The sequence below is a fragment of the Peromyscus californicus genome, unplaced genomic scaffold (assembly GCF_007827085.1).
Source record: "Peromyscus californicus insignis strain IS unplaced genomic scaffold, ASM782708v3 Scaffold_15__1_contigs__length_86483966, whole genome shotgun sequence".
Lineage (NCBI taxonomy): Eukaryota > Metazoa > Chordata > Mammalia > Rodentia > Cricetidae > Peromyscus > Peromyscus californicus.
This window is the reverse complement of record NW_026294447.1, coordinates 62,487,230-62,504,027: the sequence shown is the minus strand read 5'-3', so window position 1 is coordinate 62,504,027 and position 16,798 is coordinate 62,487,230. Positions and strand designations below refer to the sequence as shown.

The 16,798-nt window shown below is 51.2% G+C and overlaps 1 protein-coding gene across 6 annotated transcripts in view; it reads right to left on the bottom strand.

The window, feature by feature from the left end:
* Pacs2 (phosphofurin acidic cluster sorting protein 2) overlaps nt 1-16,798 on the bottom strand; it is a 69,341-nt gene that overhangs the window by 4,702 nt on the left and 47,841 nt on the right. For 2 of the 6 annotated variants that reach the window (XM_052739148.1, XM_052739150.1), the window contains exons 9-22: nt 14,353-14,510; nt 10,633-10,723; nt 10,339-10,413; nt 9,754-9,896; nt 9,252-9,387; nt 8,777-8,881; nt 8,465-8,571; nt 7,831-7,985; nt 6,993-7,103; nt 6,496-6,604; nt 5,210-5,242; nt 1,947-1,989; nt 961-1,003; nt 529-670 (exon numbers count right to left, since the gene is read on the bottom strand). In XM_052739148.1, coding sequence (XP_052595108.1) covers nt 529-670; nt 961-1,003; nt 1,947-1,989; nt 5,210-5,242; nt 6,496-6,604; nt 6,993-7,103; nt 7,831-7,985; nt 8,465-8,571; nt 8,777-8,881; nt 9,252-9,387; nt 9,754-9,896; nt 10,339-10,413; nt 10,633-10,723; nt 14,353-14,510 — 1,451 coding nt within the window. The remainder of the gene's footprint in view (nt 1-528; nt 671-960; nt 1,004-1,946; nt 1,990-5,209; nt 5,243-6,495; nt 6,605-6,992; nt 7,104-7,830; nt 7,986-8,464; nt 8,572-8,776; nt 8,882-9,251; nt 9,388-9,753; nt 9,897-10,338; nt 10,414-10,632; nt 10,724-14,352; nt 14,511-16,798) is intronic. The other 4 variants (XM_052739152.1, XM_052739153.1, XM_052739149.1 and 1 more) reach the window with 3 other exon arrangements.

Genomic DNA, 16,798 nt, shown 5'->3' with positions numbered 1-16,798 from the left:
ATGCAGCCTGCACACCTACTCTCCTAGGACTCAGATGAATAGCTTCATCAGAGGTGAGTGCCTGGTGAGAGCAGGTAGCTAGAAGGGCCCTGACAAAGAGCCAGCAACCTGACTGGACCTTCAGGCCATGTTCATTATGCACTCAAACTCCCCAGTTCAACTTGGTTGTCTGAGTTCTGCTCAGGACTCAGGTGGCTTGGTAGGACTCAGCTCGCTTGTGTGGGGCCTGACGGGCTGTCACCTGCACCTCCCCCGTCAGTTCCTCTTTAACAGCCCACTCTGCGCAAAGGTGCATCCAGGCTCAGTGAGGCCCATGTTCATTTACGGTAACTCCTGTCCCTAGGAGTACTCATTAAAGACATCAGCTACCTCCTACACTGCTCTATGGCACCCGGCCCCGGCCCCAAGTATCCCTCACAGGACCCCCACCACTCCTTCACCAGCATCTGCCTGTATTGCTGACAAAATGGGTAACACAAAGGGTGGATGTCACCTTTTAACAAATAAGATGAGAGCCACGTTGTTTACCTGGGGGAGGACAGGCCTCCGCTCACTGAAGGGGAGGAGGGTGGAGTAGGTGAAGCCTCCTTGGCCGCAGGAGATGTAGACACAGACGGTGGTGTAGAAGACAGCACACTGGAGCCCGAGGGGGCTGCATCGTCCGAGTCTCCTTAGGGAAGAGTCACAGGCAGTGGGCAGACAGCCTTCCTTCCGGTCGGCCCCACAGTTGGCTGGAGCCCGAGTTAGGGCTGGAGAGGCAGCTCTCAGGGCAAGGAGGGGAGGCAGAGGAACTCATGGGGGGGCAGGACAGCATTTCTTGGCTGGGAGAACTGCCACTTTGCCTTGATCTGAGGCTTTGTAAGTATAGGAGAATCAGTAGACATTTGCTGGTCCTTAAGACCAGAGGGACCACCTATCCAGAGGGCTACCTGAACAGTCCTCAAAGAGGGATGAAGTTACCTGATGTGGCTGAAGATGGTTCCACAATTCCAACCTTCACAACCTGGGAAGTAATAGATGCTGGCTAGAGGCAGGTGGGGAGGTTGAGGAGCCCTACTGCTCTGCTTAGGCACCACTTTGGAGTTCATCTCAGATAGGTTCCTATGTCCCTGCTGCTGCCCAGCTTCTGTACCCACAGAATAGGAAACAGGTCCCAGCATCCTCCTATCTATGGGGCATGGCTCAGCTCTGGACAGTGGCAAATCCCATGTGCATGTGACTGGTTAGTCCCAGACATCCATCAGACTTGGATGCTGGCAGGAAAAACACGGATGCAGAAGCAGGAGCTGCTCCGAATACTGTATGGGCCAAGTGGGAGAGTGCTTCAGGCTTGAACCGTCCAGCAAGGTGGCCATTAGCCACATGAAGCTGTGGCAGTCCAGAGTGAATTACAATATCAAATTCAGTCTCAGCCATGTTAGGTACCCATAGAGCACTTCTGTCACTACAGAAAGGGCCCCGAACAGGATGCTATAAAGATAGCTGTCACTGCCTGGAGATCAAGTGTCACGGTGCTCTAGAGATCTCACAGCAGGACAACCTATGACAGAGATGCAAAGGCTGTAAAAATGGGACTGAGAGCGAGCCTCCACATTTGGTCATGTCTAGCCTATGCCAGGAGGTACAGCCCTAACTGAGCAAACCTGCCAGAAGGCTCATCCTTATCTTGTAGACAGGGCTGAGCCTCCTCGCCCGAGTGCTGAGTTGACAGGCTGACACACCTCCCCCAGAAAAGGGGCTTATACTCCCATGTATTCACTGTGGGAACCAAACAATGCAGGAAGTGAGCAAGGAGCATTTATGAGAAGGAATTAAGCAGTCCTCAGTGGGCTCACATGGTGAGGAAGGTTCTTGTATGTGCAAGCTAATAGAAAAGGACTCTGTTTTGACAGGAATCTTAGCAGGTTCATGTTCCCAGTGAATGAAGCTGGTGATTAGATACTCACCCCAACAAAGGGAATGAACCTCTGAGAGGATTCTTCATCAGGGCTGGGAGCAAAAACAGACTGTTAGACTCTCTGCTAGAGCACCCCAACCTCGGCTGTCCTCTGCCCAGGGGCCCAGCCCACTCATCCCTAACCTCTTCCCACCATGGCCCTCAGCCACATCTCCTGCCCATAGGTACTCTTCGTCACTACAGAAAGGCCCCTGGATGACATGGCTGATACGTGGATCCTTTCCATTTTACCAACATAACGATAAGCAGAGGATTTCTGCACCCCTGGGAGGAAGCTGGTGTACAGTCCTGCAACTGGGGAGCGAATACTAGAGCTCGAGACCCTTGAAGGAAAATGCTTTTATTGCAGGTGCCTGTGCAGCCCTGCCTATCTGCCTGTTTCCAGGCCTATCAAGCCAACTCCTTGCTTCATGTGCAAGCCCATGGAATCCAGAACTGGGCCTTCTCCAGTGACTGGGGTTGCCTTTCCCAAAACCAGTGCATGAAGGTTTCTTCCTGAGTCTGTGTGAAGTCAGTGCCATCTATACAGCCTGCAGCTTTGGCTAACATGCTGGGGTAGACATGCGAGGTTCTAACGGTAACATCTAAGTGTAGTCTGAGGCCTGAGCAGGACTCTTGGGAAGAGTTTGAATAGCTGACCAGGATTAGTGACTGGATGAGGTATTGTCTGTACTTGACTCTGTACAACATTCGGCAAAACAGCAGCTTGTCCTGGAAGTGCTCGTCATGCCCATCCACATGAAGATGCCAAGGCCTGAGATCAGGGGCCGAGATGAAGAATCATTCGTTGTCCCCCTTCCACGCACTACCCACTAGGGCTAGCCATGTGGTGCATCTCTGAGGAGGCGGCTCCCTGACCAGTCTCCCACAAGGCATAGCCTCAGCGTGGTGCACATGGTTCCATCAGCAGTCAGAGTGAGTCCTCCATCTCTTGGAAGGACTGACGGCAGAGGTAGTCCTATTTCTTCCATGCCCTTCCCGCCTGCCCTCCCCGGTGACTTCCTGATCTGAAGAGCACGTTAGTAGCTGGAGTCATTTCTGCGTGGTTCTCTCAGCTCTATCTGGTTTCCTTACACTGCTATTAGAGGCCAGAACACCGGTTGCAGAGATGTACATGTACATCAGGCCAAGTGCTGAGATGGATGGGCTTCTTCCTGTGTCTAGGCTCGGTGTCACACTGCAGCAGGTGCTGCCTAACACGGTTTCAGTGAGGCATCTTTGTGCAAAACAGAACTTGGGAGGTGTGTGATCAGCCAGTCACCTGTCCTGGGTGGCATGAGCTTCCAGGACTGGCAGCTCATCTCCCTGGTGGGGCAGAGGCTTGTTTCCAGTGCTCCCACTCACAAGGCACCCACAAGATAGACCAGTGGCCTATGCAGCAGGAGGGGTCTCTCTATGTCCTCCTCATACCCACAGGCCTGTCAGATGTCTTGGACTATGCTAGCCCACTGGAGATGGCTAAATTCCCAGCCTTCCCTTCCTTTCTAAGGAGGGCAGTTTTGACAAGAGAAACCTCTTCTCCCTTGTCCATTTCAAATGACTTGACTCCTGGCCCCAAACTGCCCTACCTTGTCTGCCCACTTCACACACCATTCCAGGCCCAGGTTCAAATTTAAAAAGCAGGCAAGCATAGTGGTTCCTAATGTGGAGGGCTCTAACCCACTGGCCACCCATACTCTGTAGGGCCCTCTAGGACCATGGCAGAGCAGCCTCTTATCTGTGGTCTACTCTAAGATACTTGGGAACAGAGCGGGGCTGACAAGGCCATGTGTGACAAGACACAGGAGACATTGCAACATGGAGAAGCTACCAGAACTCAAAGCCAAGCTGCATCCAGGGCCATGCAGACAGAACCAGCGTAGGTATAGCAACTATGACACCAGTGTCACATTGCATCCTGGGCCATGCAGATAGCACCACCATGGGTGCAACAGCAGTGACACTAGCTGGCAAACCAAGAGCCTGGATGCAGAGGCAGCCAGGGCCTGTAGGACAGGTACTCATGGAAGTCAAGTGGTTGGCATCTAAGAACCATGCCCTTGATCTGTTCCCAAGACCTGCCATGAAGCCAAAGACAGAGCCTAGGCCCAACGACCATTTCACCCATATACACCAGAACAGGAGCCTGGAGCATGTGCTGTCCCTGTATGACCGGAGGGCTCAGCTGCCATCAGAGGACAAGCTTCATTCCCAGCTTCAGGTAAGAGGCAGACAGGAGCAGGCACACTCTGCCAGAGCTCTACAGGGAAGGCCAGGCAACATGGGTCTTCGCTGGCTCCTTGCAGGTACCCGTGCCTACCTAGTGCCGGTGTCACTACTGTATCACAGGCAAAGGGAGGTATGGGGACAGAGGGTCTCCTCAAGCCTGGCTTGACTAGATATGAGTACAGCACAGGAGGGCATGCTGCAGGCTCTTCCTTTCACAGCCGGTGGACAGGCCAAGCCTCAAGGCAGGAGGGAGGGTGAAGGCTGGTCTTTCTCTAATTTGGGGGCTTGTTTAGCAGGGCAAGCTGGTATTTAAGGACCCTCCTCTGTGTCCTGCTGGCTGGAATAATGGGTAGCACTACCAGCAATGAGGACCCTGGACCCATGACTCTGTCCTGGGCACTCTTCCCAGGAGAACAGATACCTTGAGGCCAGTGTGCAGGACCCTCTCAGCAAGGAAAAGGGTAGCTCTGAGGGGACCTGGGAGCAGTCAAGTTTTCAGAGGATGAGGTCTTCTCAGGGAAGAAAAGCACTTTACTCCTACTTAGGGTCCTCAAAAGCCTGGCTGCCCCCCTCCAAAGAAACTAGAAAAGATATTACAAACCCCCTCTGTACCTCTGCTAGCCCTGGGAGCTGACTTTATAGTGCAGAAAGTGGGTAAGGCCCCTACCACACTGTGCCACTACACACTCCTACCTCCACACTCTTAAATTCAGGCCCAACACTGGTGGTGCCGCGCTCTCCTGAGGCTGTGTGTGTGGCCAGATTACTGCTACTGTCAAGTGCGAGGAGCAAAGCCAACACGGGAAGTCAGACGCCAACACAGGGTCGACACAAGCTTAGTTTAACAGTACAAACTGCCTGAGGTTGGCTCTGTGGGCCAAAGGACCCATGTGCACCTCTCCCAAAAAGGGATTCATTCCTGCTCCTCAAGGAACAGGGATCCTGCCTGAGCATCAGAGGAGAGGCACTTGGGCAATGATCCTGCTAAACAAGCCCTAAAGACCAGCCGAGAGACAGATAGGGGTATAGGCCAGAGAGCTGTACCTCAGGGTAAAGTCAAAGTGAAAGTGCTTTTTCCTTTTTTGGAAAGCCACCAAGAGAGAAAACATACATGTTAGGACACCCAGGAATAACAACAAACCCTCCACACACTGAGGCAGTAGCAGAACGGCCCCTGCTGGTCTGGCTGGCTCTTCACCCACCTTGATCTGGAGCAGCAGCCGGGAGGGGGATGAGGGTTCCTAGAGGGTCTGTGCAGGATGGATCTGCCCCGCCCCACCAGGAGGTCCCTGAGCACCAGGCAGTCAGGGGGCAAGGCTCGACTTCTCTGTTGAACTACTACAGTGGATTAGCCTTTAACTATCTTTCGGACTGGGGAAGGTAGTGTGTGGCATGTGCAATTTACGGAGATTCAGAACTTTGCTGTCACTGGCTGCAGGGTCTATGCCCCTCCTGAGCAAGGTGCTGGGCCCACCTTGGACACCAAAGAGGAGGCTGCCTTAGGCTCTGTGCATTTAACTCTTCTTGACTGCATGTAGGGTAGTGTGGTGGTTTGAAATAAAATGGCCCCCAAAGAAAGTGGCACTATTAGGAGATGTGGCCTTGCTGGAGAAGTGTGTCATTGTGGAGGTGGGCTTTGAGGTCTCATATATGCTCAAGCCACACCCAGTGCCTCAGTACACTTCCTATTGCCTCTGGATCAAGATGTAGGATTCTCAGCTATTTCTCCAGCACCATATCTGCCTGCACACTGCCATGTCCCACCATAATAATAATGGACTGAACCTCTGAACTGTAAGCCGTCCAATTAAATGTTTTCTTCTATTAAGTTCTAAACTTCTAAAGATGCTGTGGTCATAGTGTCTCTTCATGGCAATAGAAACCCTAAGACAGGTAGATTGTCCAGAGGTCTGAGCCAAAAGAGATATGTTCAGTTCCCTAAGATCCAGTGTTGAGAAGGCCCTCAGCTTCTTGAGAGGAAGTATCTAGCCCAGGCCAAGACCCATTCTGTCCAATCTTTCACACATAACTCCTGAGCACTGCTCCACTCTGAGCAGATGGGATTATGATCTGACTGTTCACCCAGAGGCCAAACCAGGGGTAGGGAACCTGTGGGGAAGGAGCCATGTGGAAGAAATATGACCAGATATGAGGAAAACAGGAACAAGTACCTTTTACTACATCATGTAGAATGTTAACATGCACAAAAATAAAAGGTCCTGAAAACTCAACTGGGTATTCTGATCTGACATAGATTCATTACAGGCTCTTGCCAAGCAGGCACACTCGGGTTTTCCATCCTGGCCCCCAGCCCTGGCCCACCATGTTACCTCTTCTGCCTGTAGGTCAGCATAGCCTCTGCGATGGGCAGCTGGTGAGCACAGTTGGCTCCTGAGATGTACTGGGTGATGCGTGACACGACGTCTGGTGTGTCCTGCACTGCACGAGGTGGAGGCGACAGAGGTCAGCACGTGACTAGGGGTCTGCGCTGTGTCCCAGGCACTATATTCTGGCTCTTCTCTATTTGCTTTCTGCTAGCTGCCTCTGGCTCAAGTGCCCACCCACAACGGTCCTAGACAGGGGTGCCAGGGTTCCTTCTCAAACCCTGAAGGCCTGTTCTGGAGCCCTGTGCCTGCTCCTTCCCAATGTCACAGCCCACAATAAGGCTAAAAACTCAGGCTGGGTGAGGGAAGCCCCGTAACACACCTCCCACCCCACAGTGAGCCTGAGAAATAGGATCTCTTGTGATGGGAGGTCTCCAGTAAAAGGGGCCTTTTCTCCAATGCAAGGGGCAGCCCCCCTCACCAACACAGTGCCCTGGCCTCACCACTGCTCTGGGCTTCCAGCTTGTTGAACAGGTCTCTCCAGGCCAGATCCTGGAAGAAGTTGTTGTAGCGGTAGTCCACAGAACCCAGGTACCTGGCCACAGGGTGGGAGCCTGGGAGCCCCAGGAAATCTATCACCATGTGGAGTTGCCCAACCCCAGACAACCCAGCAGCCCTGAGCCCCTCTGCTGTAAGCCTGCAGGGTGGGGGAGGGGCTATGACAAAGTTCCCGCTTCCTGTTGCTCTACCAGGGAAGGCAAATGAGATGGACAAAAGTCAAAGGTGAAGGCAGAAAGATCAGTGAAGACAATGAGGCAAGGCCCCCAGGTGAGGCGCTGCCTTTAAACTTCACTACTGGTAAACAGATGAAGCCTGGCCAGGTGTGTTTTATAGTTATGTGTTTATAGAACTCCAAATGGCTACTCCAAAAGTCCACAGAGTCATAACAACCCATAAAGACTTTTTGCATTTTTGGTGACAGAAACCAAAGCTCATGTGGAGTGATCTGTGGTGGACCACTAGTTTGCCCTGTGACACAGTCTACGTGATTAGGACATTTGTCAAAGAGAAGAAAGGAAAGTGGAGGGAAGACTTAGGTCTTACTGCAGAGCCTGGTTCCAGGCTGATCTGGCACTTTTGATCCTTAGCTTCCGCGTGCTAGGGGGACAGGCATAACACTATATCTGGCACACATGACCTTTCAATGTGGTGAAAATAACTGTGAATTTTTAAACAGCAGAAGCATGTCATATTGGTACCTCTACCCTCACCAGGCTGTGTCCCTGTCTCTGAGGTCTCTCAGGTTTAGTCACAGGTGGCCAGTAGCCCAAGGCCCCTCACCCAGGGGGATGATGAGGAAGCGCATGTAGCCAAGCCAGTCAGGCGTCTTGTGAGACAGCTGCTCCACGAAGAGCCGCAGGATGGCGCTGAGGTAATGCTGTGCTCCCGCCACCGCGATCTTCACAGGGGTTGGTGGCTGAGAATTGCAGTTGCAGCTGCGATCCCAAGAGGGTGGGGCAGAGAGGGACAGATGCCTCACTGTCTCTGGCCCAGGATCACCCTGCTGAGCTCTAGGAAGCCTATGCCCCTAAGGTGCAGGAGCTATCAAACCCAGGATGCCCCACCAAAAGGAGTTCCGAGTTTGGAGGATAGGAAGCCGAATATCTGCCTGGATATGCCTGGGCCAGAAGACTGTGCTCAAGGCCTCTGCTGGGATCGCTGTAAATGGAAGCAGCCCACCAGAGAGTGCTTCTTCCCCTTATCACCCTTAAATGAGTTTCAAGATACCCACTGGGAATCAGAATAAAGCTCTGGGGAGTTTATGGGCAGCACATCTGGAACCATCCATGATTCTCAAGATCAAATATCCCCTGTTTCCAAACAGCAGGCAGGGTTGGGATGTAAGGCCCCAGTAAATACTCAGGCAGAAATGCCAAAGGGTGGTGCCCCAAGTAACGAAGGATGGCAGACTCACTATCGCTGTATCCGAGAGACAATGGTGCTAAAGGCAGCCTGCACATCAGCAGCAGAGCATGTGCATACCACAGGAAGTGTATGCTTCTGTAGGACATCTGAGAGGAACTAGAAAGGGACAAGCTGACAATGACCTTGACATAGCACCTAGTAGTCCCTATCCAACCCTCATCACAGGTCCCACAGGACCCACAGATATCCAGGCAAAGCTGATCATCAGTACCCCCCACTCCCCCAGCATGGACTGGTGTTCTTCAAAGCCATATGAAGTCTTAATTCCCCAGAAGACAGAGCACATGGCTGTACCCCTTACCTGTCCCTGCCAGTCAGAGGTGTTGACAAGAATGATATTCTCGGGGAGTTGGTCATCAGAGATGAGGATGTGGTTCAGTTGGTCATACACAGTTTTCCTGGGAATCTAGAGATAGTGAGGTGTCCACACAAGGAGATGCAGCACCCAGGCCTTTCAACTTGCAGCCCTGGGCCTCAATACCCCATATCCCAAAGCAGTCATGGAGGCTGGGAGTAAGTAAGGAAGTGCCTAACAAGGAAGTCCCCTGGTCTGGAGTGGCCACCCTTTAGGTGGCTCTGATTCAGAGAGAGCAACAGGATGGCTATAACTAACCCCAGGGTCAACAGGCTTCCTAACAAGAGGACCTATGACTGTCTTCCTGTCTGCAGGGAATTTCACAGTAAACCTTCCATGTGTTCCCAGTCCTCAGGGCCCCTAGGCTTCTCTCTGCCTCTGCCTGCCACTTGGAGCATCCTCCCTCAGCTCCCACGCTAACCTGCAGCTGGCTCCTCGTGTCTGGACAGCGCTCATTGTCCAGGCTGTTGGCCCGCTCATTCTGCGGTCGAGCTGGCTGCCGCTCCTTCAGGGATGTGCTCCGGCCCCGGCGGCCAGCTGGCTTTGCCTCTGACCTGCTAGACACCAGGAAAGGCAAAGGAGAACAGCTGGGGTGGCAGGCCAAACGTTCACTGCAGGTCGCACACTGAATTGTCCCACAACAGCTGCCACCCCCCCCACCCAGCAGACCCCTGTGATGTGACATTGCAATCTCCCTAGCACCCTGAGCCCTCAGCAGTTTCATTTCCAAGAATAGCAGAATGGAAGGTGGCACTTCTTGGGCACACTGGCCTTAGAGTCGCAGGCCAGCAGATGGCCAGAGTCAGCTGCTATTGACAGATGGAGTAGGGGACCCACATGCAGTTTCTGGAGTTGGCCCAAATAGTTGGCTTCCCACAACCCTTCCCCAAAGGGGTACATAGTCCCTCAGCACAGGCCCACACCTGGTGGAGGGGATGACAAGAGACTCAGTCTTGGTGATTCTTCCGCTGGGTGGCAGCTTCTCAGTGAACACATCCAGGGTAGACGTCTCAGCCTCTGGACTATCATCAGGTTGCCCTGATGCCTCCCGAGGGGCTGGTGAACTCTGATGGATTGAGAAGGAGCCATATGCACCCACCAGCCAGAAACATTTATCATGCCTCTCCAATGCATGTGCCCGTGGTTTAGGGTAAGGCTCTGGGCGTCCTCTGACCTAAGGTCTTGCATAAGGCACAGTCACATGGAGGCAAGAGGAGAGGTACTCTTCTCCTACAAGTAGCTCCTGGTCCAACTATTACTAAGGGACCAGCACCCACCCACCCTGCACCATATCTGAGAGATTCCATGAGGGCCTGGGTCTGACAGCAAGGCTAGGGACACAGCCATCACTTGAGCTACCCAGTCAATATCCAAGAAGGGTGAACCAAGGGTGCCCTGATCACCAGGCAGCCTGGTCATCCCTGAGGGTGGTGCACACATCTTCCATGTGAAGTTCACTGTACACTTGAGTCTGCTGCACATGGTGAATGCTCCCCATGCTTGCTTACAAGGGCTACCGTGTCAGAGATGCTGTCACTTGGCTGCTGGCCTCCCAGGGATCTCATCTTCTCAGGTACATCAGCCTGCAGGTGATGAGACAGGAATTGGGCTGTGCTACAGAACGAGGATGTCTACTTCTGGATGGGGAGCCCAGGGAGACTAGCTTGGAATTTCACAGACCATGAACTCAGGATTACATTAGAAGAATCACCTTCTACTGGGCAGAACCCTGAGCCCAGGACACATGAGAATGCCCAGCCCGGTCTAAGGGTCTTACCACTGCACAGCATGGCCCTACTCACCGGGCTTGGAGGCTCCCTGTGGCTCCGGGCACTGTGGATGCTCCCTATCTCTGTCTGTGAGCTGGAGTGTGACAGGCCTTCGAAGTATGGCCTGGATGAAGAAGGAGCAGATGTTATTTCCCAAGATCCCACTACACACACTACACAAAGAAGGGAAAGCAGCGTGGAACTCAACAGCAGGCCGTGTGGAAGAACTGTGTGACTACACATCCACTCCCGAGGGGACTTCACACACATAGTAGGATTCTGGAGTGACTGAACTCCAGGCAGGCACAGCTCCTGCACTGGCTATGAAGTCAGTTGCAGAAAACATGTATTCCAGGGCTGGTGAGATGGCTCCATGGGTAAAGGCACCTGCTGCCAAGCCTGAAGACCTGAGTTTGATCCTTGGGACCCACACAGTGGGAAGGAGAGACATAACCCTACCGATTTGTCCTCTGACATCCACACATATGCTGTGGCACAGGCATGTCACCTCCCATAATAAAATTTAAATTTAAAAAAGAAGAAAAGAATAAGAAAATCAGCCAGGTGGTGGTAGTGCACACCTTTAATCCCAGCACTTGGAAGGCTGAGGCAGGAGGATCTCTGTGAATTTGAGGCCAGCCTGGTCTATAAAGCGAGTTCCAGGACAGCCAGGATTACTACACAGAGAAACCCTGTCTTGATGATGATGATGATGATGATGAAGAGGAAGGAAGAAGAAAGACGAAAAGGAGGAGGAGGAAGTAGAAAAGGAGGAAGAGGAAGAAGAGGAGGAGGAAGAAGAAGAGGAGAAGGAGGAAGAAGAAAAGGAGGAGGAGGAAGTAGAAAAGGAGGAAGAGGAAGAAGAGGAGGAGGAGGAAGAAGAGGAGGAGGAGGAAGAAGAGGAGGAGGAGGAAGAAGAGGAGGAGGGAGAGGGAGAAGGAGAAGGAGAAGGAGAGGAAGAGGAAGGGGGAGGAGGAGAAGGAGGAGGAGGAGGAGACCCCATCTGCTCGTGGTGTAACATAAGGAGACTGGGTGTCAGCACAGGGTATCTCAGTGCTCTGAATGGGGGTTGCCCCTGTTGAGAACCTTGAGCTCTGTACCCAGATCACAGAAACCAGAAGAACATTCTCAACAGCACAAAAGCACCATGGACAGGACCAGAACTCTAAGCCTTCCTAGACATAGTCAGACTATTCCAGACCAATAGATGATTTAACACCCCCTAGGCCACAACAGACCAAGCCTAACAAAGCCATTTCAGACTAATCTAGAATAGCCATAACTCTAGACCAGCCAGGCCAACTCTTGCCAATCCAGACCAATGCATCTGTCTTCAGCAAGATAAAGTGTGAGTGAATAAACAGGAGTCAAGGAAAGCAGAAAGCCAAGAGATGTTAAAGAAGTCAAGTTGAGACAGACAGGATACCTGCACGGCCATGTGGGTGATGAAGCTATGTAGAGATCTAGAGATGCAGGGTGTCACCTGTGCATGGCCACTCAGGATTACAGCCCCAAAGTGATCACACATCACTCCAGAACTACAGGCATTAGCTGGCCAGGGACTATGTTGCTGTGGGATGTTCTGTATGGCAAATGTGTTGCTGATTAGTCAATAAATAAAACACTGATTGGCCAGTGGCTAGGCAGGAAGTGTAGGCGGGACAAGGAGGAGAATAAAGCTGGGAAGTGGAAGGCTGAGTCAGAGAGACACTGCCAGCCGCCATGATGACAAACAGCATGTGAAGATGCTGGTAAGCCACAAGCCATGTGGCAAGGTATAGATTAATGGGAATGGATTAATTTAAGCTGTAAGAACAGTTAGCAAGAAGCCTGCCACGGCCATACAGTTTGTAACCAATATAAGTCTCTGTGTTTACTTGGTCGGGTTTGAGCGGCTGTGGGACTGGCAGGTGAGAGAGATTTGTCCTGACCGTGGGCCAGGCAGGAAAACTCTAAGCTACACTATGTCACTATAGTTAATGTCCTGGGGTTCATGATGGGGAGGATCTGGACTCTCTGGGTGGACCCAATGTGAGCCCAGAAGTCACTACAGCAGAGAACACACTCAACCCTAAAATATAAGATACTATGCAGGAAGGACCAGTGTTGAGCATAAGGGGTACTAAAGTGGAGGAGGACAAGGAACACTAGCTTGCTTGACCTAAAGGGCATCCCCCATGCCAGCAGTTCAACACCCTGCCCTGAGCCCAGCAAGACATAGGTAGAAAAAGAAGCCAAGGCCTGAGGATGCCACCCCAGAATGGAGAGCATAAGAGATGCTGGAACTTATTGATTGATTGATTGATTGGCCCATGTCCCATTCTATAGCCCAAGCTGCCCTTAAACTTAGTATTCCTCCTGCCTCAGTCTCAGAAATGCTAAGATTACAGGCATGCGCAACCAAGCCCAGCAGTAATGAATAATTACTCAGCACTAAGAATTATGATTAATTAATTGCAAGATATAAGGAACCCAAATTTCTTGTGTGTGCTTCTCTCTACTGTCCAAGTTAAAAACTTAAAAAACAAAGGGTCTGTAACTTTTTGGGACATCCTGAGCTTCCCTGTTCTCAGTAGCTACACCAAGACCCAAGTCTATATACTACCTGTCCTGAGGGCTAAGCCTCTCCAGGTCACACATGTACACATTACATGTGTGTGGACTGGCCTGTTTTCCTTCTTCTCTTTCTGCCCTAGGCCAGACTTGGCCAGATGTCCTCCCAGCCAAACCAAGGAGGGGCGCTGGCTGGGGCCTCTCCTCTGCTGCCTGTATAGTAGACCCTTGCAGTTTCCAGTATACCTCAAACCCGAGGACAGTGGGGGTACCCTGGGGCCATTCATTCCTCCACAGCCTGCCTCAAGGACCAAGCTCTGGCCTCACAGAGAACCTTCCTAGACGCTCCCCCTTGCCACCTCCAGATGGTTCTGCCTGTCTGTTGTTCCCAATGCACATGCAAGCACCGTGGTCTGTTTATATGGTTACCACTCACCCTGAGAAATACTCCACCATATGAAAAGATTATGGACCAAGTTACAGTGGATCAGGAGTAGTTACATCCTCCCTCATCTGTCTTTCTACAAAGGTATCCTTTTCTTTGGGTCATTGGGAAAAAGCTACCTGGCTCTGTCCATCCACTATGACCTTAGACTCACCTCATGTTGCCTCCTCTCAGGATGTCCCTGCTGGTCTACGCTGTGAGAACTGTCCAAGCCCGTGGTTCCCCAGGGTTAAACATGGGTCACAATCACAGGGCAACTCAACCAACCCAAACCATTCCAGAACAATACTGCCAGGCCACTCAGAATTCCTTCTGTCTAGACTCAAGCTGATTACAAGTGACAGTTTCAAACTGGGCAGCGGTGGTACACGCCTTTAATCCCAGCACTCGGGAGGCAGAGCCAGGCAGATCTCTGTGAGTTCGAGGCCAGCCTGGTCGACAGAGCGAGATCCAGGACAGGAACCAAAGCTACACAGAGAAACCCTGTCTCGAAAAACAAACAAGGGCTGGAGAGATGGCTCAGTGGTTAAGAACACTGGCTGTTCTTCCAGAGGTCCTGAGTTCAATTCCCAGCACCCATATGGTGGCTCACAACCATCTGTAATGAGATCTGGCACCCTCTTCTAGCATGCAGGGATACATGCAAACAGAACACTGTATACATAATAAATAAATAAATAAATGAAATTAATAAAAAAAAAAGAAAAACAAACAAACTAAAAAAGAAGTGGCAGTTTCAACCTGGCGTGGCTTACCTTAGCTTGGGCTTGGGGGTGCTAAGGACACTGTCATCATCGTCCATGTCAGGGCCACTGTCGCTGGGGTTCTCCACGTCCAGTGTGTCATACAGAAGATCCAGGTCCTCCTCCACCTCAGGAACATGTTCTGCAGGGTCCTGCTCCGAATCTAGGACCTACAGCAATGCTGACATGTGAAAGCCCCAGAGGGGCCTGTGCCACTGTCTGGCTAGTAGCTGAAGGCTAACAAAGGCGGGTGTGCAGGAACAAGACCAAGAGGACAGACAAGGCCACAGAACTACACTTATTGCCAAACATCCCATTTTGATTGCTTTTTTCTTTTTCTTTTCTCTCTGTGTGTGTGTTCACAGGATAGAAGCTAATGTCAAATATTTTCCTCTAAGCCAGGTGTAGTGGCGCATGCCTTTGGTTCCAGCACTCATGAAGCAGAGGTAGGAGAATCTTTGAGTTCAAGGCCAGCCTGGTTTACAAAGCAAATTCCAGGTTGGCCAGGGCTACACAGAGAAACTCCCTTCAAAAAAACAAAACACAAACAAAAAAATCCTTCCACCTCTTTGTGCCTTATTTTTTGAGATTGGGTTTCTTGCTGAACCTGAAGCCGAGCGGTGGTAGCACACGCCTTTAATCCCAGCACTTAGAAGGCAGAGGCAGGTGGATCTCTGTGAGTTCAAGGGCAGCCTGGTCTACAGAGTAAGTTCCAGAACAGCCAGGGCTACACAGAGAAATCTTGTCTCGAAAGATAACAAACAAACAAACAAACAAAACTCAGGTCCTCGCGCTTGTGCAGGAAGCGCCTGACTCACGGAGCCGCCATTTCCCCAACCCCTTTTCTTGACTACTCTGATTTAGGAACTGGGATCATCTCACAAGGACCTCAGGTGGACTCAGGGTGTGATCACCCTCCTATGTGGACAGGCTTGTCCAGGGTGTGTCAGAACACAGTGCTCACATCTTGTGAAGCACACAGGCAGTCACACTTGGACAACACGTCAGACCCTGTAATCATCCTCTCAACCAAGACATGAGGCTCTTCTCTCCCAGAAAGTCCTCTTGGCCTGGTAGAGTCATGTTTTTGTTCCCCCAGGCAAACCCTGATCAAAGCTGTGCTCAGTCTGAAGGTGTTTCCCATAGAGATGGTGTCAGGATATATCTATCAAGAGAAACTCCCAAGTTTCATGTTGAAGGTACTCTAGGAAGTGATTCAAGCGTGAGGGTGGAGCTCTCATGAAAATTAGTGACCACAGAAAAAGGGCTGGGGGGAATGGGCTCCTTCTGTCCCCAATGTGAGGATGGACACACACACACACACACACACACACACACACAAACATACGTATGAATGCACACACACCATCTTTGAAGAATAGGTCTTTTCCAGACTCTGAATCTGCTGAGCCTTAATATTGGACTTCCAGCCTCCAGAACCATGAACAAGAAATGTTGGCTTCTCCATTACCCAGTCTAAGATGATCAGCCCTAGAAGAAGGCAGTAACCAGCACAGAGGAGCAGGGAGCCACTGTATGTGGTGATGGAACAGGATGTTGGTAAAAATAAAGCAGACCCAAAATGAAAAAATATGGTTCTGGGACCTGGAGGAAAGATCATCTATGACAAAGAAGAAAAAGCTTGGTAGATTTACAGGGTCTGGGTCTGGGTATTTTATGGAAGACAGAACTTGTAAATGACAGAACAGGGTATCTGGCAAAATAAACCTCCAATTTGGAGGGAGCTACGGTACCTCTCTCTCGAGGCGCACGCCTTTAATCCCAGCACTCGGGAGGCAGAGCCAGGCGGATCTCTGTGAGTTCGAGGCCAGCCTGGGCTACCAAGTGAGTTCCAGGAAAGTCGCAAAACTACACAGAGAAACCCTGTCTCGAAAAACCAAAAAAAAAAAAAAAAAAGCAAGGGGGGAAATGAGGTAAAAATCAAAAGACAACTAGATCTTACAGATTTGGAAAAGTCCCAGCTAGACCAGGTTGTAGAGTGGAAGTAGGAACTGGAGAAATGGCTCAGTGGTTTATAGTGTGTGTGTGCTGCTCTTACAGAGAACCAGAGTTCAGCTCCCAGCACTCAAGTCAGGCAGCTCATAACGCTTTATAACTACAGCTCAGGGAATCCAATGTCCCTTTCTGTCCTCTATGGGCACTGCAGTCATGTGCACAAACACCCACACAGATGTGCACATATGCACACAAAAATAAAGTATTTTTTAAAAATTAAGTATGTTTGGCCACAAGAAGTTTGAAGAGAGCAATATGCACAGAGGGAGTGAGGACCTACTCAACAAGATGAGGGGAGATGACCCAAAGATGCTTCCATGCTGAGGTCCTGAGGGCAGCATGGTTTCAAGTAGTTGCTCCTGAGGCACAAAGCTGTGGTCAGGCAATAGCCACGGTCCCTCAGACAGCACCGAGGCCAATCTCTGCAGCACCAAGAGGTGCC